Source organism: Lucilia sericata, unplaced genomic scaffold, assembly GCF_015586225.1.
Source record: "Lucilia sericata isolate MDLA Ls3-8-SP2 unplaced genomic scaffold, ASM1558622v1 Contig000144F_arrow, whole genome shotgun sequence".
Taxonomy (NCBI): domain Eukaryota; kingdom Metazoa; phylum Arthropoda; class Insecta; order Diptera; family Calliphoridae; genus Lucilia; species Lucilia sericata.
This window is the reverse complement of record NW_023994176.1, coordinates 275,254-298,752: the sequence shown is the minus strand read 5'-3', so window position 1 is coordinate 298,752 and position 23,499 is coordinate 275,254. Positions and strand designations below refer to the sequence as shown.

Below are 23,499 nucleotides of genomic sequence, written 5' to 3'. Positions count from 1 at the left end.
AAAGAAAAGTAGCAGCAGTAGCTGTAGAAAGGAACTCTTAAATTAAATTAATAATTTTCTACAGTTACCACGCCGTATTTCATATTTGATTTAAGCAAAACTTAACTACAATAATTTGTCTACGGCATTCGTCACCAACGAAGCAACATCGTTGTACACTTTTCAATTGACAACTTTAGGCTGAAAGACATGGATAGCAAAAGCAGCAAAATGTTGCAGTTAGCAGTAGAAAAAATCATTAAATAAGTAGCATGGCTAAGAAGAAGAAAAAACAGGGCGCTCCTTAACATTACGTGCACCAATTTTACGTTCTACGTTTATTTTTCTCTCGTTCTATTATTGAGTGTGTGTTCGCTTAACTTGGTTTACAATTTAATGCACTTTATTTTAGCTGTTGTTGTTGTGCTTGTTGCACTATTAACGCTGCAGCAGTTGTCTGCTTTTGTGCATAAACATTTTCAAATTGCTGGCAACATTGTGAGGCAGTCTTTTTGTACTCTTAAAGGTTTCGTTTTGTTTCCCGCAGTCGCATTATAGTTTTCTTGTTATTTTTATTGTGTCGTAGAAAAATAATTTTCAATTTACATTGTTACAAATTTCAAGTGGAGGGGAACTAAAATTATTATGCTATAATTTGCATTACACCGTTTGTTTATTTTGTCATAAATTTTCTTTTCTCATGTTGAAGTGGACAAAAGTTTTCACTAAAATATCAAAAATTCACAAAAAAATCTAATTTTCCCAAGAAAATCGAAATTTCACAAAAAAATGGAAAATTTTACAAAAACTTAAATTTTCATAAAAATAAAAATTTTACTAAAAATCGAACTTTTTGGCGAATTTTTTGGTGAATTTTTGATATTTTAGTTAATATTCGATTTTCTATTGAAAACTTCATTTCCACTTCTATTTTAGCTCAGTTCAAGTCCAGCTCCAATTCAGTTCTAGTTCGAGTTCAGCTCTTGTTCAGTTCTGGTTCAGTTCTAGTTCAGTTCTAGTTCAGTTCTAGTTTAGTTCTAGTTGAGTTCTAGTTGAGTTCTAGTTGAGTTCTAGTTCAGTTCTAGTTCAGTTCTAGTTCAGTTCTAGTTCAGTTCTAGTTCAGTTCTAGTTCAGTTCTAGTTCAGTTCTAGTTCAGTTCTAGTTCAGTTCTAGTTCAGTTCTAGTTCAGTTCTAGTTCTAGTTCAGTTCTAGTTCAGTTCTAGGTCAGCTCTAGTTCTGTTCTAGTTCAGTTCTAGTTCAGTTCTAGTTCAGTTCTAGTTAGGCTTGCCAGATTTGAAATCAACGAAAAACGTACATCGTAGTTAAAAAAGCAGTACAATTGAATAAAAAAAGTACAATTGTTTATTTTCAAAAAAATTAAATTAAATTGTTCTAAAAACGCTATATTGACATTGGTTGCTATGATTTTTCACAAAAAACTTATATAACACTAATTTATCACAATAAAATTAATCCAATTACAAATCATTTTTTTAATATTAGTGTGCTATTAATTTATATATTTTCTTTAAAAAGTGTAAAATTCCCTAAATTTTAGTTTCGTTTGGTTTGTTTACGTTTTCAAATATTAACCATTTGTTGTGAACATATGTTTGATATCTTTTTATGGAGAAAAAATGTCCAGTAAAATATAAAAACTCTCTATCTCTAACTGTTACAAAAACGTTACAACTTTTACTCTGTTATTTAAATTTGTCATTCTTCAAACATCCTCAGATACCTAATTTTCGAAAAATTAGCCACCCTGCTACGAAAAATAAGAATGGCAGTATAGTTTTTAAAAATCGTTCCACAGCGGAACTGGATAAAGCTATCGAATATGTACCTACACGACGGAGCATTATGCATTACATTTTAACATTCAAAACATGTCATTCACATTTGCAGTCTTTTTTTATGCCGAAAATTCATTAAAAACTTTCATTACAGTGATATCTTAATCAAAATTTAACAACTTTAAAGTATTTTGAATAAACCCTCTATTTTATGCATGACAAATGCATCGAAACGTCTTATAGTTGAATTTGCCTTTCTGAGCTTAGTAAATCCACTTTCAAACTATGTATCTCTGAAGTCCTTAAATAGCGATTCTATAGAATATTTGTATATGGTCATGATTACATCTATACAATTATGGTTAAATTCAAAAAAGAAGTACAAAAATAAGTACAAATACTAAAAAGAAGTACATTTGCGTACTTCTTTATGGGTTATGCAGTTAAAAGTACAATTACTAAAAAGAAGTACGCGTACTGCTGAAAACAGTACGTCTGGCAAGCCTAGTTCTAGTTCAGTTCTAGTTCTAGTTCAGTTCTAGTTCAGTTCTAGTTCAGTTCTAGTTCAGTTCTATTTCAGTTCTAGTTCAGTTCTAGTTCAGTTCTAGTTCAGTTCTAGTTCAGTTCTAGTTCAGTTCTAGTTCAGTTCTAGTTCAGTTCTAGATCAGTTCTAGTTCAGTTCTAGTTCAGTTCTAGGTCAGCTCCAGTTTAGTTCTAGTTCAGTTCTAGTTCAGTTCTAGTTCAATTCTAGTTCAGTTCTAGTTCAGTTCTAGTTCAGTTCTAGTTCAGTTCTAGTAGTCAGTTCTAGTTCAGTTCAGTTCTAGTTCAGTTCTAGTTCAGTTCTAGTTCAGTTCTAGTTCAGTTCTAGTTCAGTTCCAGTTCAGTTCTAGTTCAGTTCTAGTTCAGTTCTAGTTCAGTTCTAGTTCAGTTCTAGTTCAGTTCTAGTTCAGTTCTAGTTCAGTTCTAGTTCAGTTCTAGTTCAGTTCTAGTTCAGTTCTAGTTCAGTTCTAGTTCAGTTCTAGTTCAGTTCTAGTTCAGTTCTAGTTCAGTTCTAGTTCAGTTCTAGTTCAAAAACTTCAGTTTGCTACTGACATAGTTTTAAAGTGAAAAGTAGAAACCAACAGATTTTGGTTTCAGATATTATTATACACCTTTCCCTATTAAAGGAAACAGTGTTCATGGAAATAAAATTGCAATGACACCTCAAATGTAAAAATTGTATGAATAAGCAATAAATGTCAGAGGGTTTTAGTTAAAATAAATATTCTTATTACCAAAAGAAAAAAGTTTTTTTATGTAAAATAACAAGCTTGAATAATTTTGTAACAAGTTTAACTACAAAAAAAAATTACTTGAAAAAAGGGGATCTTTATTTATGAAGAAACTAAAAACTGAAACTGATTTCAGATTAAAAAATACTTCCGTTTTTAATAAGAAAAAAATTAACCCTTTTTTTCTATAAAAATTAATTTATTGCAGACTGCAGCTACTACAACATTACCTACAGGAGGTATTACCATACCAGCCACTCCTCCAGCCATAACTAACTTCTCTAATACACTGGCTGCTGGTGATGATTTATCAAATACTTCACCCTCGGCTAAACGTTTAAAATTGGAAATACCGAATAATACAGCAGCTATAGATGATGATTCTATAGATGTGGCGGCTTCGGAAACATCTAGTACCTCTTTACATATAAATAATAGTGAAACTTTACAACAACAGCCGCTGCCACAACAACAGAATGACGATTCTGAAAATGAGGCTTTGATTGTAGATTGTGAAAGTCCCATGCAACAGGGCAACGAATCACCAAGTAAGTCAAACGCATTTTTATTTTATTTTCATTATTATACTTTTATTTTATTAACTCTTGTTGATCTTTAATGATCTATTTAAATAATTTTATTGGGGGGTTTTTATTAAACAAAGTTTAACAGAGCACAGTGGTATAGGAAAAAAAAAAAGAGGGAAATAATTCGGTAACTTCTAAACGGTTAATCCGATTTTAATGAAATTTGGTGTGCACAAAGAGGAGGTGTTGTCGAGTTTAGGTTTTGAATTTGGACCTTATAGGCCAACCAGGGGCCCGGCGGGGGGTCCTCAAATTAGGACACCTCGGCTATGTTAAATTTTTAAAACGATCCTATTTCTTCATTTGAGTTCCGATTTAAAAAAAATTTCGTATATAGAATCTTCTCATCGAGCACTATAAAAATGTCGTCGTAGCAGTAAATTATCTCTTATAGTTTAGGAGATATTCGCATTTGAATATTAAAATTTTAAAATTTTTACCGTCCTTACTTTAGTTTTTTTGATAATAGCAGGTCCAAATATTTCCGATTTTTTTTTATTTGCTTAACAACAAGTTTATATACCAAGCAGTGAAAGAATTATGTAAAAATCATGACTGAGTCCAAAGTTATAGGCATTTAAATTTAAAAAATTAAAAAAAGGCGATTTTTTGTCATTTTTTTGGGAAAAAAGTATCTTTTTCTTTTTAAGTTATCTAAAAAGTTTCTAAGAAGATGTATATAGAATTTATACTTTTTGGAAAGCTGACTTTACATAAAATACGATAAATGAAACAAAACCTAAAAATTTTTGATACCGAGGGGACCAGGTCCATCCAAAAAAACCCTATTTTTTATGGAAAATTAAATTTTGAGCAAAAATTCTCAAATCGCATAGTCGATATCAAATTATAGTGACCTGTTTTATATGACCCAATAAGTTCTTAATCATTTTGTAACGGGTTTCGATAACCCCGCCCCTGGTATGGATATAATAGGCAAAAAACCAAAAAATCCCATTTTTGGGATTTTTTAAAACTTTTTTGGGAATTCCGGGATTTCTAATAAGAAAATTCGAAATTTTTATTTAATTTTGGATTTTGAGTAAAAAAATCTACCTAACTGTAAAATTTCATCAAAAAATATTCATAAATAAAATTTTTATTGCAATTTGAAAAATTTGTATCTTCGCAAAAACTGTATAAAAAACATTTTTTAATTTTTTTTAAAAAAAGTATTCCGCGAATTTTTTAATTTTCAAAAATTATATACAGTTTTGAAAAATAGACAAAATTACCTTTCCATTGATATATAACATGCCTACCTAATGTTTTTTAAGTGACAAATTAATTAGGGAAAACTCAACATCTTTTAGAAAATTTGCCTAGCACTATTATTTTCATCCATAAGGTTAACTCTTAAATTTGTTACATATATGGATGAAAATAATAGTGCTAGGTAAATTTTCTAAAAGATGTTGAGTTTTCCCTAATTAATTTGTCACTTAAAAAACATTAGGTAGGCATGTTATATATCAATGGAAAGGTAATTTTGTCTATTTTTCAAAACTGTATATAATTTTTGAAAATTAAAAAATTCGCGGAATACTTTTTTTAAAAAAAATTAAAAAATGTTTTTTATTCAGTTTTTGCGAAGATACAAATTTTTCAAATTGCAATAAAAATTTTATTTATGAATATTTTTTGATGAAATTTTACAGTTAGGTAGATTTTTTTACTCAAAATCCAAAATTAAATAAAAATTTCGAATTTTCTTATTAGAAATCCCGGAATTCCCAAAAAAGTTTTAAAAAATCCCAAAAATGGGATTTTTTGGTTTTTTGCCTATTATATCCATACCAGGGGCGGGGTTATCGAAACCCGTTACAAAATGATTAAGAACTTATTGGGTCATATAAAACAGGTCACTATAATTTGATATCGACTATGCGATTTGAGAATTTTTGCTCAAAATTTAATTTTCCATAAAAAATAAGGTTTTTTTGGATGGACCTGGTCCCCTCGGTATCAAAAATTTTTAGGTTTTGTTTCATTTATCGTATTTTATGTAAAGTCAGCTTTCCAAAAAGTATAAATTCTATATACATCTTCTTAGAAACTTTTTAGATAACTTAAAAAGAAAAAGATACTTTTTTCCCAAAAAAATGACAAAAAATCGCCTTTTTTTAATTTTTTAAATTTAAATGCCTATAACTTTGGACTCAGTCATGATTTTTACATAATTCTTTCACTGCTTGGTATATAAACTTGTTGTTAAGCAAATAAAAAAAAATGGCGAAAATCGGAAATATTTGGACCTGCTATTATCAAAAAAACTAAAGTAAGGACGGTAAAAATTTTAAAATTTTAATATTCAAATGCGAATATCTCCTAAACTATAAGAGATAATTTACTGCTACGACGACATTTTTTATAGTGCTCGATGAGGAGATTCTATATACGAAATTTTTTTTAAATCGGAACTCAAATGAAGAAATAGGATCGTTTTAAAAATTTAACATAGCCGAGGTGTCCTAATTTGAGGACCCCCCGCCGGGCCCCTGGTTGGCCTATAAGGTCCAAATTCAAAACCTAAACTCGACAACACCTCCTCTTTATGCATACCAAATTTCATTAAAATCGGATTAACCGTTTAGAAGTTACCGAATTATTTCCCTCTTTTTTTTTCCTATACCACTGTGCAGAGTTAAGTGTACAGTGAATGTGTGTGTGTGTGTCAAGTGTTTAAACAAAAAAACAGAACTGAAGAAAAGTTTTTACTACAGTTGTCAAATTTTTTTATTACTACACATTATATCAATGTAGTACATCATAAAACATCAGTGTATTGTATTGTAAATTTTAACCCAACATCGCTTATGCGTTTGGCATTTCTAAAGAGGTGACCAAATGTATTCACAAGTTAACAATCCGCTTTTGTTCTCAATAAATAAATTAGTTTATCGTCGTGTTAGCTTTTGTTTAGCAAAACAAAATGCTCTACATGAAATGATTATCCAATAAACTCCGATTTAATTTTACAGATTTTTTCGTTGATAAAATATTTAATCTAACGACAATGGCCCCTGGCCAAAAAGCACAATGTGTGGAAATTAAAATTTCATGGTAGCTTTTAATGGTGATATAAAAAGAAGTGTGGCTATGTTTTTATTTATTATAATACCCACTTATCGGTATTGTTTTGCTGGTCTTTTCTTAAAATGCACTTTCAAATACGCTTTTTGTTTTGAGAAAATTTATTGCATCAAATAAAAATTCATTAAGGTTCCTATTCAGGGGGAACATGATGGAAATCCACCACCTAATAAACAAGATTTTGTCACCAGCTTTAAACAATTAAAATTAATTTTCAAGCTGTTTTTAAATTTGCCTAATTAGCAGAGTAAATTTTTTTTATAAAAATTAATTGTTTTCTTGAGAAAGTTTAACTTTCCGAAATATTAAACCTGGAATTAAATTGCATATATCTTTTAATTTCGCCTTCAAACCAACTGGTCTTCTTAATATCCTATCACTTCTTCCACATCACTGACACTGCAACTTGTATTTGTGTATTCATGCTGACAATATAAAAAGCTACAAAAATCTCCCGTTTAATTTCAAATACCGATTACTCAATTGCAGCTAAATAAAAAGAACATGTATTACTTTAATGAAAAAAAAAAACTTATATTCATTGTACAATAAACAGTCAATAACTACTTTGTAGTTTTGCATACAGTTGCAGCGCTAAGCCGATATCTGAAAACGGGCTAGATAATAATGAGACCAACTGAAATTCATAAGACATGGTAATGATCTAAAAGAAACTATAGTATTCTGCTAAATGTTCTTTAAATGCTGTTAAAGATTTCAAATGTTATGGATCCATTGGAATCAGATTAAGGTCTTGACTTCTTTAAGTCTTCCTGAGCTATAATCCTAGTAAACGACTTTTTTCATGTGTTATATATATCTGAGATTTGGTGATCACTTAGGTCATTGGGAAAATATCAGCCGTTTATATCTTCAAGTTTATTCTCGTACAACCGCCATCGATTCTTCAGATTTTTGTCATGTTATCATGGTCCGAATACGTTAAAGAATTCTGGGTTAAATGATCGAGAAAACCTTTTGAAATTTTTGAGATCTGATACATCGATTATTGGAAAATCGGAGTTATGACACCAATGAATCCTGAAACATCTAACTGCATAGATAAGTGAAAAAAGTCACACAATTTAAACTACGAACGCGTTTAGAATTACTCTCGGAGCACTTATCTAGTCCAAGTCTTCTATAGAAGGACCATCTTCTCTGGACTAGTTAAAGTTGGGGATCGCTGGGGAAAGGATTATTTTGCTTTGCTGAAGGGGGAATGTTCTTCCACTTAATACAAATGTCGCAGAGTTTACAATCTTTGGGCGAGAGTAAATCGGCTTGTGGGACAAAGTGGGGTTCTATATTGAAGACCCAGAAACAGAAATATAACACCGTTTACCAAATCATAACACAAGCTTCCAGGCACAAGTACGAGCAATAACTGAATGCGTAAATTGGATTAGAATAAATATGGCGCCCACAGCGCTTAATATATTTACCGACAGCCAGAAGGCAATAAGGGCGATATCAGGTGATAGAACTAAATCTAGGACCGTATTGGATAGTAAGAAAGCTTTAACAGAATACTCTCCCAGAGGTAAGGTTCACATCATATAGGTACCAGCCCACTCGGGAGTAGTCGGTAACGATAGGGCGAATGTAATAGCTTTAAAGGGAAGGGAGCTCGAGGCAGTTAACCTGACAAACGCAAAACCATTCGATGCAACAAAAGCTGAACTAAAAATATGGGTGAGAGAATCCCATAAGGCCTCTTGTAATAATGAAACAGTGGCTGGAACCACGAAGATCCTATGGGGTGACCCTGATGAGAGCAAGACGAAAAATTTCCTCAAAATGAGCAAGTCTGAAGTTAGTATGATGATACGTATTCTGAGTGGACACACAGGACTACGAGCACATCTATGCAAAAATTGGACGTGCGGATTCAGACGAGTGTAGAGCATGTGGAGAGGACAGTGAAACTCTGGAGCACTTTCTTTGACACTGCCAGGCATTCGTCGAAGTTAGATCCAAGTATTGGAAGTGATGTTGTTCCGGAAATAACATTCCTGACTAACACTGATTGGAAGATTCTTAGCAATTACGTTCAGGAAACTGAGTTTCTGAACACTGAAAAATAATTCATTCAGTTCCCTTTTTTTCATGATAAGGAGCGCACAACAGGCCCGATAGTGGCCTAGGTGTATTTCTTCGGATTTGATGTAGTATACATCCTCCTATCAACATAACCTAACTAAATCGGCTGTGTAGCGGAATAAAGATCATAACATCATGGAACAACAGTTGGTCCCATTTATCTTCCAACCACAAAGCTTGTGGGATGCAACATTTTAAGTCTTAAAGAAGTAAAGTAGACAGTAAATAGATATAGTAAGAAAATTATTGCAAAAATGTTTTCGCCGATTGTTTGTTCATTTTGCTAACATTTGAGTAAATTGTAATCGCTTATTTAAAAAGCAATGACAATTAACATACTTAACCAACAGGTAAACAAACAAATAGATATGAACGATCATACATATAGAAACGGATAAATAAATATACATACATATGGAGAAACAAACACAAAGGTGGTCATATATATATAAACATTTGATATAAATCTTGGAAGTTGCACCAAAAACCAATTGAAAACACAATTCTGACACAGAAAAAAAAACAGCAACATAATTGGAAAGTTTTTTTTGTGTGTGTGTAGATGTTTTTCTTACAATTTCTTAATAATGTTGACAATTTGTTGAAGTATGTTTTTTTTGAGTATATGATCTTTCAAAAAAAAAAAAAAAAATAAAAAAAGAAACAAATATCTTACAAGTGCTTAAACAAACTCTAATGACGACAATTACCAGAATTGCTTAAGAGAGAAAAAAAAACATGTAGACAACTTGAGGAGATCCATGTTAAAGAAAGATATAAAACTTTGATCCATTTTAATGGACAACAATAAAACTTTCTAAGCCATTTAGTAGAGGTAGTAGTAGTAGTAGTTGTTGGTAGCCTTTTGTTTTAGTGCGTTTTGGTATACAAATTCGTTGGGGTTTTTTTTCTAAAGTTTTCATTTGGGAGTTGTTTTTTTTGTGGATTTGTCAGTAGGATTATATTGAATTTGTTTTTGTAGCAGTTGTACATTTTGTTGTGCATTTTGCTAGTGTGGACTTGTATGCAAATTTTGACGTTTTTTTTCTAACAGTTTTATCGATTTGCAATTTGTTAAACTAATTTCAGTTTTTAGCCAAAATAATGTGAGACTAATTGTTGAGGAAATAATAAAGAAAAAGAAATACATTTAACATTTATTGATATGAGGTATTTTTAATCAAAATTGAGCTACTTACAGGAGAAGTTTTTAATGAGACTTCTCTTCTCACTGTAGTGTGTAGTGGGAACCTAACAGATTTTCCTAGTTCCTCATTACAGACATCTTATAATGATTTTGAAATTATAATAAAACCCAAAAATGTCATATCTGTATTCTTCTCATAATTCGTGCTGTCCTTCTGTGCATAAGCAAAACACCAATTTGATTGGATTAAGTTGTATTCTACCACAAATTCCTAATAAATTACACTTCAATTCGATTCAACTTTATTTTAAAATAGTCGAAACTCAGAGACTCTAAGAATCTGAAACTGACCTCAGATATTCTCCACCACATGTGGTCTTAGTGATATTGTATACTCAAGTTTGAAACGTTATCTGAAATTCCAATCTGTCCAAGGGTTTAATCTCTGCTATATATTATTCCTTCTTCGAGATATGTTAACCTAAAGTTTGATAAAATCTGTATTAAAAATTGTGTGTCTGATCAAATTTGATTTGATTATTTATTGAGGATTTGAATTTACTCTTAAAATTTGATCAAAAATAAATAAATTTTAAAACTGATAAAAAAGCTTTAAGTTGATCATTAATCAATTTGATCAATACTGTTTGGGTTATTTTAACTTTAATTTGATTGACTTTTTGGTTTTACTTAAACTCTAGTTGGAACAATAATCGTGGGTTTATTTTGACTGCAGTGTGATCTATAGCTTGGGTTTTATTTAAACTTCAGTTTGATAAATATCTTGGGTTTATTTAAACTGATCAACGGTAGTTAGCTGTTATTTAGTAGTAGTTTGTTATGTTAGTTAGTTATTAATATAGTTAGTAGTTAGTTAGTTAGTTAGTTATTGTTAGTTAGTAGTTTATTGGTTATTTAGTTAGTTAGTTATTAGTTAGTTTATTAGTTAGTTAGTTAAGTTAGTTAGTTAGTAGTTAGTTAGTTAGTTAGTTAGTTTAGTGTTAAGTTAGTTATTTAGTTAGTTAGTTAGTTGTTAGTTGTTAGTTTAGTTTAGTTATTTATTAGTTAGTTGTTTAGTTATTTTAGTTTAGTTATTTATTATTTATTTTAGTTAGTTAGTTAGTTGTTAGTTAGTTAGTTTTCGTTAGTTAGTTTTTAGTTAGTTGTTATTTAGTTCGTTAGTTAGTTTTCGTTAGTTATTAGTTAGTTAGTTCGTTTATTCTTAGTTAGTTTTTTTAGTTTCTTTAGTTAGTTTAGTATTATTCGTTAGTTAGTTAGTTATTAGTTAGTTAGTTAGTTAGTTTTATCTTGTTTAATTTAGACATCAGTGTGATCAATAACCTTGGGTTTATTTAAAGTTTTGTTTTATCAATAATCTTAAACTCCAGTTAAATTGATAATCTTGAATTATGTGGTTTTACTTAAACTTTAATAACCGTGGGTTTATTTAAGCTCCAGTTTGATCATATAATTTAAAAATCTTAGTTTAACTTTAAATCCAATTTGATCAATTATTATTTAAACTTTTATTGGATGCAAATCTTTTGTTAATTTAAAATTCAGTTTGGTCAATAACCATAGGTTTTTAGTCGATGATCGTGATTCCAATTTGATCTTTGATGGGTTGGTTTATTTAAACTTCAATCTGATCAAACATAAGCTAGATCAATATCCTTGGATTAATCAGTAATCCAGGATATTATAGTCTTAAATCAACTATTAAACTCTTATAATTCGAAATTTTTATAAAAAACTAAATTTTTATTAAAAATAAATACAAAATTTTCCATGTTTTGTTCACATTTTCCCTTATGACCTGAACTTGTTCATATTTTTCTAACATTTTATGATATTTTATAAATTGAAAATTTTTTTCTAGCATTTTATTTTTAATCTCTGATTTCATGACTTCATTGTTTGGCTAAAAAAACGAACACAATATTTTCATTTGTTTGAGGTGCAGTCGGATTATTGTTGTATGTAGTGTGTGACAAATTTTTCAATTTTCCCAAAAAAAAAAAAACACAATCTCTCTCTCGCCATGGCTTTAACATTTTAGACCAAATCTATTAAAACCAAAAAAAAAAAAAAAAAAAAAAAAACCTAAAAGAAGCTCAAGCAATAAAACCTGACAACCTACAAATAAATACGAAAAAAAAATCAACACACCATGAAATCTACTAGAATAAATATTAAAGAAATAAAATATTTTCTTTATTTTTTCGGAGGATTTTTTTGTATTTCTATGTTGATTTACATAAATTTATGCAATTTTTTGAAGATCGCGTGAACCACGAATATTGTTAGCTTCTTATGTTAATCTTATGAATTTTTGATGAATTTCCCTTTAGTTTAACCTCCTGTTATAGTCAAGTCGCCTTCAACTGGTGGTTAGTTTGAGAAGGTAGTTTATGTTAAGGGTTTTAAATGTTACAGCAACAAAAATTCAATTAAATTTTCCATCGCTCTCTATAAGATCGAAATTGTTAGTTGAATTCTCTCTCTAAAGGTCCATTTTATAACGTTGGGTGTGTGTTAGATTGCAAGTTCTGTTCTCGCTTTTGTCCTTTTGATTACCTTTTCCTTTATTTTGTCAATAGCTCTCTCAGCAGTCGTCCTCTACCCTTAACTTTGGCTTAAGTAAAGCAAATAAATATTTACCTTTTCATGTTTCTAAAAATTATTTCCAAATTATTTTTTATAATTTTCTTTCTTTATAACCAACCATAAAAAGGGGTTAATTTAATAAAGACGAAAAACAATATTTATTTTACTCTAAAAGCAAAAGAAAGTTTATTTTTTTTACTCGTCTGTCTCTAAAACTATAATTAAATTAAATTGAAATCAATTTGAAATAAAAACCCAGACTCCTTAACAAAAAAAAAAATAATAAATATTTTTCTATGATTTTTTTCCCAACTAAAACCACATTCCTGACCATGTAAAATATCATTCTTCTCATTGTCTGTCTGTCCATGTCTATGTCTTAATCATTTATTCATTATCTGTGTCTGTCTGACTGGTTAACTGTTACTGTTGTTTGCTGTCTATGACTACGTGTTGGCTGTTTTCCTCACTTTCCATGGATTTTATTTTGGTATCATATTTTTTTTTAGTTTTTCTTCTCATTATTGGCCAAGGATGCTTTTTTGCTAAACTTTAAAAGTAAATTTTTGTTCCACTTTTTCTTGTAAACGAAAAAATGGGTCAATTTATGCTTAAAAATTTTTCATCATAAAGCTAGAGTGTGTTTTGTTTAATTAAATTTTATATAATTTAAGTTGGTTATTATGAGTTTTAACTGCACTATGGGATAAAACATAATTAAGACTTTTTAAAAGCTATTAGTCAAATCCAACTCATAATGAAATTTCAGTTCTAGTTTAGTTCTAGTTCAGTTGTAGTTAAGTTCTAGTTCAGTTCTAGTTCAGTTCTAGTTCAGTTCTAGTTCAATTCTAGTTCAGTTCTAGTTCAGTTCTTGTTCAGTTCTTGTTCGGTTCTAGTTCAGCTCTAGTTCAGTTCTAGTTCAGTTCTAGTTCAGTTCTAGTTCAGTTCTAGTTCAGTTCTAGTTCAGTTCTAGTTCAGTTCTAGTTCAGTTCTAGTTCAGTTCTAGTTCAGTTCTAGTTCAGTTCTAGTTCAGTTCTAGTTCAGTTCTAGTTCATTCTAGTTCAGTTCTAGTTCAGTTCTAGTTCAGTTCTAGTTCAGTTCTAGTTCAGTTCTAGTTCAGTTCTAGTTCAGTTCTAGTTCAGTTCTAGTTCAGTTCTAGTTCAGTTCTAGTTCAGTTCTAGTTCAGTTCTAGTTCAGTTCCAGTTCAGTTCTAGTTCAGTTGTAGTTCAGTTGTAGTTCAGTTGTAGTTCAGTTCTAGTTCAGTTCTAGTTCAGTTCTAGTTCAGTTCTAATTCAGTTCTAGTTCAGTTCTAGTTCAGTTCTAGTTCAGTTCTAGTTCAGTTCTAGTTCAGTTCTAGTTTAGTTCTTGTTCGGTTCTAGACCAGTTCTAGTTCAGTTCTAGTTCAGTTCTAGTTCAGTTCTAGTTCAGTTCTAGTTCAGTTCTAGTTCAGTTCTAGTTCAGTTCTAGTTCAGTTCAAGTTCAGTTCTAGTTCAGTTCTAGTTCAGTTCTAGTTCAGTTCTAGTTCTAGTTCAGTTCCAGTTCAGTTCTAGTTCAGTTCTAGTTCAGTTCTAGTTCAGTTCTTGTTCGGTTCTAGTTCAGTTTTAGTTCAGTTCTAGTTCAGTTCTAGTTCAGTTCTAGTTCAGTTCTAGTTCAGTTCTAGTTCAGTTCTAGTTCAGTTCTAGTTCAGTTCTAGTTCAGTTCTAGTTCAGTTCTAGTTCAGTTCTAGTTCAGTTCTAGTTCAGTTCTAGTTCAGTTCTAGTTCAGTTCTAGTTCAGTTCTAGTTCAGTTCTAGTTCAGTTCTAGTTCAGTTCTAGTTCAGTTCTAGTTCAGTTCTAGTTCAGTTCTAGTTCAGTTCTAGTTCAGTTCTAGTTCAGTTCAAGTTCAGTTCAAGTTCAGTTCTAGTTCAGTTCTAGTTCAGTTCTAGTTCAGTTCTAGTTCTAGTTCAGTTCCAGTTCAGTTCTAGTTCAGTTCTAGTTCAGTTCTAGTTCAGTTCTAGTTCAGTTCTAGTTCAGTTCTAGTTCAGTTCTTGTTCGGTTCTAGTTCAGTTTTAGTTCAGTTCTAGTTCAGTTCTAGTTCAGTTCCAGTGCAGTTCTAGTTCAGTTCTAGTTCAGTTCTATTTCAGTTCTAGTTCAGTTCTAGTTCAGTTCTAGTTCAGTTCTAGTTCAGTTCTAGTTCAGTTCTTGTTCGGTTCTAGTTCAGTTCTAGTTCAGTTCTTGTTCGGTTCTAGTTCTGTTCTAGTTCAATTCTAGTTCTGTTCTAGTTCTGTTCTAGTTCTGTTCTGTTCTAGTTTTGTTCTAGTTCTGTTCTAGTTCTATTCTTGTTCTGTTCTAGTTCTATTCTAGTTCTCTTCTAGTTCTCTTCTAGTTCTGTTCTAGTTGTGTTTTAGTTCAGTCCTTGTTTTTTTCTATTTCTGTTATACTTCCGTTTTGGAATATTTAAATTTGTCGCCCATATTTCGAGTGTTACAAAAGATCTAGAAAGTAGTAAACCTTAGAAAACTGAATTGTTTTGCAAATTCTGGGTTTTTTCGCTTAACGTTGCCAATCTGTTTTACTTATTTACTTTAGTCCTTTCATTACAACTATGAGTTTGTTTACGTTTAAATTTCTTCAATTGTTGTTGTTTTGTTACTGCTGTTAGTACGTACTTCATCCACTCGGTTTATGCTTTAGATTCCATTTAGTGCACTTACACCAAGAGTGTGTATGAAATGGATCAACAACTAAGAAATGGAATAAAAAGAAAAACTGCGTGCAAAGCATTCAAATTAAAAGCTTAAACGTGCGTTTTATTACTTGTACTTTTGTTTTTGTTGGCTTAAAGCAACAACCAGACCAAACGAACCATTCAAATAGCAAATAACAAGCAACTACTACTTACCTACTGCTATTTATTACTATGAAATAAAGCATAAGAAGACTCAGTATATGAAGTGTTTGTATGTTTGTTTGTGCGTGTAGTTGTAGTAATTGCAGTGTTATTATTATATCAGTTGTTTGTTTTTGTTTACCGACCTGCCTGGCACCTCTCTTTTTACCATCATCAATGTTGCCACCATCATCATTATTTAATTTTTTTGTTATGTTAATAAATGAATAAAACAATTTGTTGTTCATTTCGTTTTATTATTTAATAATCATTTCTTTTTTATACCCACCATCAAAAAAGATGGGGGGTATATTGATTTTGTCATTCCGTTTGTAACACATAGAAATATTGGTCATAGACCCACAAAAGTATATATATTCTGGGTCCTCATTAAATTCTAAGACGATCTAGCCATGTCTGTCCGTCTGTCCGTCCGTCTGTCTGTCTGTCTGTTGAAAGCACGATAGAGTCCGAATGGAAAGTGCTAGAGGGTTGAAATTTCACATAAATATTTCTTATAGGTAAGGTTTGTTTGGTATTGAAAATGGGCAATATCGGTCCACGTTTTCGGATAGCCCCCATACAAGTGGCCCCTCGAATAGCAGCTTTAACAGCCATAACGTGTTTAAAAATACGAATATAGCGATGAAATTCGATATAAGTAAGTTTCTTATGATCCAAAATCAATATGCGAAATTTTATGAGGATCGGTCCATAATTGACCCTACTCCCCATATAAGGTCCCCCTCAGAAAATGACTTTAACGCTCATTACTGGCTTAAAAATACTAGTATATAGATGAAATTCGACATAAGTAAGTTTCATACGAGTCAAAATCTATCTAAAAAATTTTATGAGGATCGGTCCATGATTGACCCTACCCCGCATATAAGGTCCCCTTCAGAAAATGACTGCAACGCTCATTAATGGTTTAAAAATACGAGTGTAGCGATGAAATTCGACACAAATAAATTTAATACGAACCAAATTCTATCTACCAAATTTTATGAGGATCGACCCATAATTGACCCTACCCCCCTATACATGGTCCCCTTCAGAAAATTACTTTAACGCTTATAACTGGCCTAAATATACGAGTATATAGATGAAATTGGACATAAGTAAGTTTCATTCGAGTCAACCGAGGTTTGATGGTGGGTATATAAGATTCGGCATAGCCGAATATAACACTCTTACTTGTTTTAGTTTTTTTGTTAGTTTATTATAATTTTATTTCTATTTAAATTCCATCACACACAAACCCACTCTCGCACTAAAACTAAAACATCATTTGTTATAAATTTTAAATGAATTGTTTTCTCTTGTTTTCCGCACTTTTTTCTGTGCTTTTGTTCCTTGTACGAGACACGTGCCGTTTATAATTAATTAAAATATTAGTTTTCTATTAAATTGAATAATGTTTGTTGTTGTTTTATTGTTTTCATAACTTTTCTTTTGTTACAACAACACAACAAACCGTTACTATATGAGTATTACATGGAAATTTGAATTTAAATATATAATTTAAATAGAAATTTGAATTGTTCGAAAGGGGAGAAATGGGTGAGAGCAAAGATAGTGGGTTGCATTTACAAGTTAAACTTTTAGCGGTATTTTAATGTGGGCTTAGAGTATTGCTATTTTATGCTCCATTGAATGGAACTTTTGGAATATAAGAAATCTATACAATGTTAGAAATTGTTATTTAGAAATGTGTATGTTGCAGTTTTAAGAGAAATACACAGATTATTCTTGCAACGAGCGAACTTGTTCCATTTCCAGTTTCAATTCTACATCTAGTTCCATTCTAGTTCTGTTCTAGTTCTGTTCTAGTCCTGTTCTAGTTCTGTTCTAGTTCTGTTCTAGTTCTGTTCTAGTTCTGTTCTAGTTCTGTTCTAGTTCTGTTCTAGTTCTGTTCTAGTTCTGTTCTAGTTCTGTTCTAGTTCTGTTCTAGTTCTGTTCTAGTTCTGTTCTAGTTCTGTTCTAGTTCTGTTCTAGTTCTGTTCTAGTTCTGTTCTAGTTCTGTTCTAGTTCTGTTCTAGTTCTGTTCTAGTTCTGTTCTAGTTCTGTTCTAGTTCTGTTCTAGTTCTGTTCTAGTTCTGTTCTAGTTCTGTTCTAGTTCTGTTCTAGTTCTGTTCTAGTTCTGTTCTAGTTCTGTTCTAGTTCTGTTCTAGTTCTGTTCTAGTTCTGTTCTAGTTTGTTCTAGTTCTGTTCTAGTTCTGTTCTAGTTCTGTCTAGTTCTGTTCTAGTTCTGTTCTAGTTCTGTTCTAGTTCTATTCTAGTTCTGTTCCAGTTCTGTTCTAGTTCTGTTCTAGTTCTGTTCTAGTTCTGTTCTAGTTCTGTTCTAGTTCTGTTCTAGTTCTGTTCTAGTTGTGTTCTAGTTTTGTTCTAGTTGTGTTCTAGTTCTGTTCTAGTTCTGTTGTAGTTCTGTTCTAGTTTTGTTCTAGTTGTGTTCTAGTTCTGTTCTAGTTCTGTTGTAGTTCTGTTCTAGTTCTGTTCTAGTTCTGTTCTAGTTCTGTTCTAGTTCTGTTCTAGTTCTGTTCTAGGTCTGTTCTAGTTCTGTTCTAGTTCTGTTCTAGTCGTGTTCTAGTTGTGTTCTAGTCGAGTTCTAATTGTGTTCTAGTTCTGTTCTAGTTCTGTTCTAGTTCTGTTCTAGTTCTGTTCTAGTTCTGTTCTAGTTTCTAGTTCTAGTTCTAGTTCTGTTCTAGTTCTGTTCTAGTTCTGTTCTAGTTCTGTTCTAGTTCTGTTCTAGTTCTGTTCTAGTTCTGTTCTAGTTCTGTTCTAGTTCTGTTCTAATTCTGTTCTAGTTCTGTTCTAGTTCTGTTCTAGTTCTGTTCTAGTTCTGTTCTAGTTCTGTTCTAGTTCTGTTCTAGTTCTGTTCTAGTTCTGTTCTAGTTCTGTTCTGTTCTAGTTCTGTTCTAGTTCTGTTCTAGTTCTGTTCTAGTTCTGTTCTAGTTCTGTTCTAGTTCTGTTCTAGTTCTGTTCTAGTTCTGTTCTAGTTCTGTTCTAGTTCTGTTCTAGTTCTGTTCTAGTTCTGTTCTAGTTCTGTTCTAGTTCTGTTCTAGTTCTGTTCTAGTTCTGTTCTAAGTTCTGTTCTAGTTCTGTTCTAGTTCTGTTCTAGTTGAGTTCTAGTTCTGTTCTAGTTGTGTTCTAGTTCTGTTCTAGTTCTGTTCGTAGTTCTGTTCTAGTTCTGTTCTAGTTCTGTTCTAGTTCTGTTAGTTCGTTAGTTCTGTTCTAGTTCTGTTCTAGTTCTGTTCTAGTTCTGTTCTAGTTCTGTTCTAGTTCTGTTCTAGTTCTGTTCTAGTTCTGTTCTAGTTCTGTTCTAGTTCTGTTCTAGTTCTGTTCTAGTTCTGTTCTAGTTCTGTTCTAGTTCTGTTCTAGTCGTGTTCTAGTTCTGTTCTAGTCGAGTTCTAATTGTGTTCTAGTTCTGTTCTAGTTCTGTTCTAGTTCTGTTCTAGTTCTGTTCTAGTTCTGTTCTAGTTCTGTTCTAGTTCTGTTCTAGTTCTGTTCTAGTTCTGTTCTAGTTCTTTTCTAGTTCTGTTCTAGTTCTGTTCTAGTTCTGTTCTAGTTCTGTTTCTAGTTCTGTTCTAGTTCTGTTCTAGTTCTGTTCTAGTTCTGTTCTAGTTCTGTTCTAGTTCTGTTCTAGTTCTGTTCTAGTTCTGTTCTTTCTAGTTCTGTTCTAGTTCTGTTCTAGTTCTTCTAGTTTCTGTTCTGTTCTAGTCTGTTCTATGTTCTGTTCTAGTTCTGTTCGTTCTAGTTCTGTTCTAGTTCTAGTTCTGTTCTAGTTCTGTTCTAGTTCTGTTCTAGTTCTGTTCTAGTTCTGTTCTAGTTCTGTTCTAGTTCTGTTCTAGTTCTGTTCTAGTTCTGTTCTAGTTCTGTTCTAGATCTATTCTAGTTCTATCCTAGACCTTTTCTAGTTCTGTTCTAGATTATTTTTACTACATTATACAAAGTCATTTAAAATTGGATATAATACAATAATTTGTATCTCATTTTATAAGTTTTTCAACAAAATTCCCACAAATAAATTCTTCCAAATTTATGACAAATCAATCTTTTTCTACAAATCTTCTAATAATTTTGCCAACACGATTTATACATATATTTGTTTAAGCTTCTAATGAAACAAATCTTAAACACAAATCAAAATTCTTGCAACCTCAAGTAGAAGCAGTTGCAACTGCTTGCTACTGCTGCCGTTGCTGCTGCTGTTACTGATGTTGCTTATATAAAAATCATGTTACGTTGAAAAACTATAGGGGGCAATAAGGTGTAAATTTATGCGCATCTCATAATAATCTACAAACATAGATACAAACATACATACAACTTCACAAAAAAAAAATATATTATGAAAAAAATCATTAAAAACATGATTATAACATTTTTTCTTATACAAAAAAATAATAATAAACAATAAAAAATAACAAACTTTTAAACGCATTTTTCACGTTTGAAAACTATTTTGAAGTTGTTCAAGTTTTTGCAACTTAGGCAAAAGGTGCATAGATACATCTATCTACTTAAATACATACTTGGAGTACTTGCTGCTAGCTGGCTGGCACTTGCTTTTTATTTCGAATGTGTTGTATATCACTTCTACTACTTTGGGCTTCATTATATTTATATTGTTTTTTTTTTATTATGAGTATGATGTATTTATTAGCACAATTTTTTATAATTTTTTTTTTTTTTGTGTGAATTATTTTGCACCCAACTCCCAAATCACACAAAAATTCACAAGTTTACTAATGTGAACAGTAAAGTGAAGGAGTGGAAACTTTTAACAATAATTGCGACTAAAAATAACAATACAATACAACTAACTATTAGGTAAAAGGTCTAAAGCTTAATTTTCGTTCTAATACTTGCTGAGCTCTAGTTGAATTCTAATTAAGTTCTAGTTCAGTTCTTGTTCAGTTCTAGTTCAGTTCTAGTGCAGTTCTAGTTCAGTTCTAGTTCAGTTCTAGTTCAGTTCTAGTTCAGTTCTAGTTCAGTCTAGTCGTTCTAGTCAGTTCTAGTTCAGTTCTAGTTCAGTTCTAGTTCAGTTCTAATTCAGTCTAGTTCAGTTTCTAGTTCAGTTCTAGTTCAGTTCGTAAGTTCTAGTCAGTTCTAGTTCAGTTCTAGTTTCAGTTCTAGTTCAGTTCTAGTTAGTTCTAGTTCAGTTCTAGTTCAGTTCTAGTTCAGTTCTAGTTCAGTTCTAGTTCAGTTCTAGTTCAGTTCTAGTTCAGTTCTAGTTCAGTTTCTAGTTCAGTTCTAGTTCAGTTCTAGTTCAGTTTCTAGTTCAGTTCTAGTTCAGTTCTAGTTCGTTCTAGTTCAGTTCTAGCTTCAGTTCTATTAGTTTAGTTCAGTTCTAATTCAGTTCTAGTTCAGTTCTAGTTCAGTATTCAGTCTAGTTCAGTTCTAGTTCAGTTCTAGTTCAGTTCTAGTTCAGTTCTAGTTCAGTTCTAGTTCAGTTCTAGTTCAGTTCTAGTTCAGTTCTAGTTCAGTTCTAGTTCAGTTCTAGTTCAGTTCTAGTTCAGTCTTAGTTCAGTTCTGTTCAGTTCTAGTTCAGTTCTAGTTCAGTTCTAGTTTCAGTTCTAGTTCAGTTCTAGTTCAGTTCTTCGTTCAGTTCTAGTTCAGTTCTAGTTCCGTTCTAGTTCAGTTCTAGTTCAGTTCTAGTTCAGTTCTAGTTCAGTTCTAGTTCAGTTCTAGTTCAGTTCTAGTTCAGTTCTAGTTCAGTTCTAGTTCAGTTCTAGTTCAGTTCTAGTTCAGTTCTAGTTCAGTTCTAGTTCAGTTCTAGTTCAGTTCTAGTTCAGTTCTAGTTCAGTTCTAGTTCAGTTCTAGTTCAGTTCTAGTTCTAGTTCAGTTCTAGTTCAGTTCTAGTTCAGTTCTAGTTCAGTTCTAGTTCAGTTCTAGTTCAGTTCTAGTTCAGTTCTAGTTCAGTTCTAGTTCAGTTCTAGTTTAGTTCTAGTTCAGTTCTAGTTCAGTTCTAGTTCAGTTCTAGTTCAGTTCTAGTTCAGTTCTAGTTCAGTTCTAGTTCAGTTCTAGTTCAGTTCTAGTTCAGTTCTAGTTCAGTTCTAGTTCTAGTTCAGTTCTAGTTCAGTTCTAGTTCAGTTCTAATTCAGTTCTAGTTCAGTTCTAATTCAGTTCTAGTTCAGTTCTAGTTCAGTTCTAGTTCAGTTCTAGTTCAGTTCTAGTTCAGTTCTAGTTCAGTTCTAGTTCAGTTCTAGTTCAGTTCTAGTTCAGTTCTAGTTCAGTTCTAGTTCAGTTCTTGTTCAGTTCTTTCAGTTCTAGTTCAGTTCTAGTTCAGTTCTAGTTCAGTTCTAGTTCAGTTCTAGTTCAGTTCTAGTTCAGTTCTAGTTCAGTTCTGGTTCAGTTCTAGTTCAGTTCTAGTCCAGTTCTATTTCAGTTCTAGTTCAGTTCTAGTTCAGTTCTAGTTCAGTTCTAGTTCAGTTCTAGTTCAGTTCTAGTTCAGTTCTAGTTCAGTTCTAGTTCAGTTCTAGTTCAGTTCTTGTTCAGTTCTAGTTCAGTTCTAGTTCAGTTCTGTTCAGTTCTTGTTCAGTTCTAGTTCAGTTCTAGTTCAGTTCTAGTTCAGTTCTAGTTCAGTTCTAGTTCAGTTCTAGTTCAGTTCTAGTTCAGTTCTAGTTCAGTTCTAGTTCAGTTCTAGTTCAGTTCTAGTTCAGTTCTGGTTCAGTTCTAGTTCAGTTCTAGTTCAGTTCTAGTTCAGTTCTAGTTCAGTTCTAGTTCAGTTCTAGTTCAGTTCTAGTTCAGTTCTAGTTCAGTTCTAGTTCAGTTCTAGTTCAGTTCTAGTTCAGTTCTAGTTCAGTTCTAGTTCAGTTCTAGTTCAGTTCTAGTTCAGTTCTAGTTCAGTTCTAGTTCAGTTCTAGTTCAGTTCTGGTTCAGTTCTAGTTCAGTTCTAGTTCAGTTCTAGTTCAGTTCTAGTTCAGTTCTAGTTCAGTTCTAGTTCAGTTCTAGTTCAGTTCTAGTTCAGTTCTAGTTCAGTTCTAGTTCAGTTCTAGTTCAGTTCTAGTTCAGTTCTATTTCAGTTCTAGTTCAGTTCTAGTTCAGTTCTAGTTCAGTTCTAGTTCAGTTCTAGTTCAGTTCTAGTTCAGTTCTAGTTCAGTTCTAGTTCAGTTCTAGTTCAGTTCTAGTTCAGTTCTGGTTCAGTTCTAGTTCAGTTCTAGTTCAGTTCTAGTTCAGTTCTAGTTCAGTTCTAGTTCAGTTCTAGTTCAGTTCTAGTTCAGTTCTAGTTCAGTTCTAGTTCAGTTCTAGTTCAGTTCTAGTCTCTAGTTCAGTTCTAGTTCAGTTCTAGTTCAGTTCTAGTTCAGTTCTAGTTCAGTTCTAGTTCAGTTCTAGTTCAGTTCTAGTTCAGTTCTGGTTCAGTTCTAGTTCAGTTCTAGTTCAGTTCTAGTTCAGTTCTAGTTCAGTTCTAGTTCAGTTCTAGTTCAGTTCTAGTTCAGTTCTAGTTCAGTTCTAGTTCAGTTCTAGTTCAGTTCTAGTTCAGTTCTAGTTCAGTTCTTGTTCAGTTCTTGTTCAGTTCTAGTTCAGTTCTAGTTCAGTACTAGTTCAGTTCTAGTTCAGTTCTAGTTCAGTTCTGGTTCAGTTCTAGTTCAGTTCTAGTTCAGTTCTAGTTCAGTTCTAGTTCAGTACTAGTTCAGTTCTAGTTCAGTTCTAGTTCAGTTCTAGTTCAGTTCTAGTTCAGTTCTAGTTCAGTTCTAGTTCAGTTCTAGTTCAGTTCTAGTTCAGTTCTAGTTCAGTTCTAGTTCAGTTCTAGTTCAGTTCTAGTTCAGTTCTAGTTCAGTTCTAGTTCAGTTCTAGTTCAGTTCTAGTTCAGTTCTAGTTCAGTTCTAGTTCAGTTCTAGTTCAGTTCTAGTTCAGTTCTAGTTCAGTTCTAGTTCAGTTCTAGTTCAGTTCTAGTTCAGTTCTAGTTCAGTTCTAGTTCAGTTCTAGTTCAGTTCTAGTTCAGTTCTAGTTCAGTTCTAGTTCAGTTCTAGTTTAGTTCTAGTTCAGTTCTAGTTCAGTTCTAGTTCAGTTCTAGTTCAGTTCTAGTTCAGTTCTAGTTCAGT

At 31.9% G+C, this 23,499-nt stretch overlaps 2 protein-coding genes across 2 annotated transcripts in view; one reads left to right on the top strand and one right to left on the bottom strand.

The window, feature by feature from the left end:
- Positions 1-23,499, bottom strand: part of LOC119601141 (putative serine protease K12H4.7) — a 198,892-nt gene that overhangs the window by 15,460 nt on the left and 159,933 nt on the right. The window lies entirely within an intron of this gene.
- The window catches only part of LOC119601138 (chromatin-remodeling ATPase INO80), a 94,888-nt gene that overhangs the window by 52,751 nt on the left and 18,638 nt on the right, over positions 1-23,499 (top strand). The window contains exon 14 of the mRNA XM_037951898.1: positions 3,255-3,594. Coding sequence (XP_037807826.1) covers positions 3,255-3,594 — 340 coding nt within the window. The remainder of the gene's footprint in view (positions 1-3,254; positions 3,595-23,499) is intronic.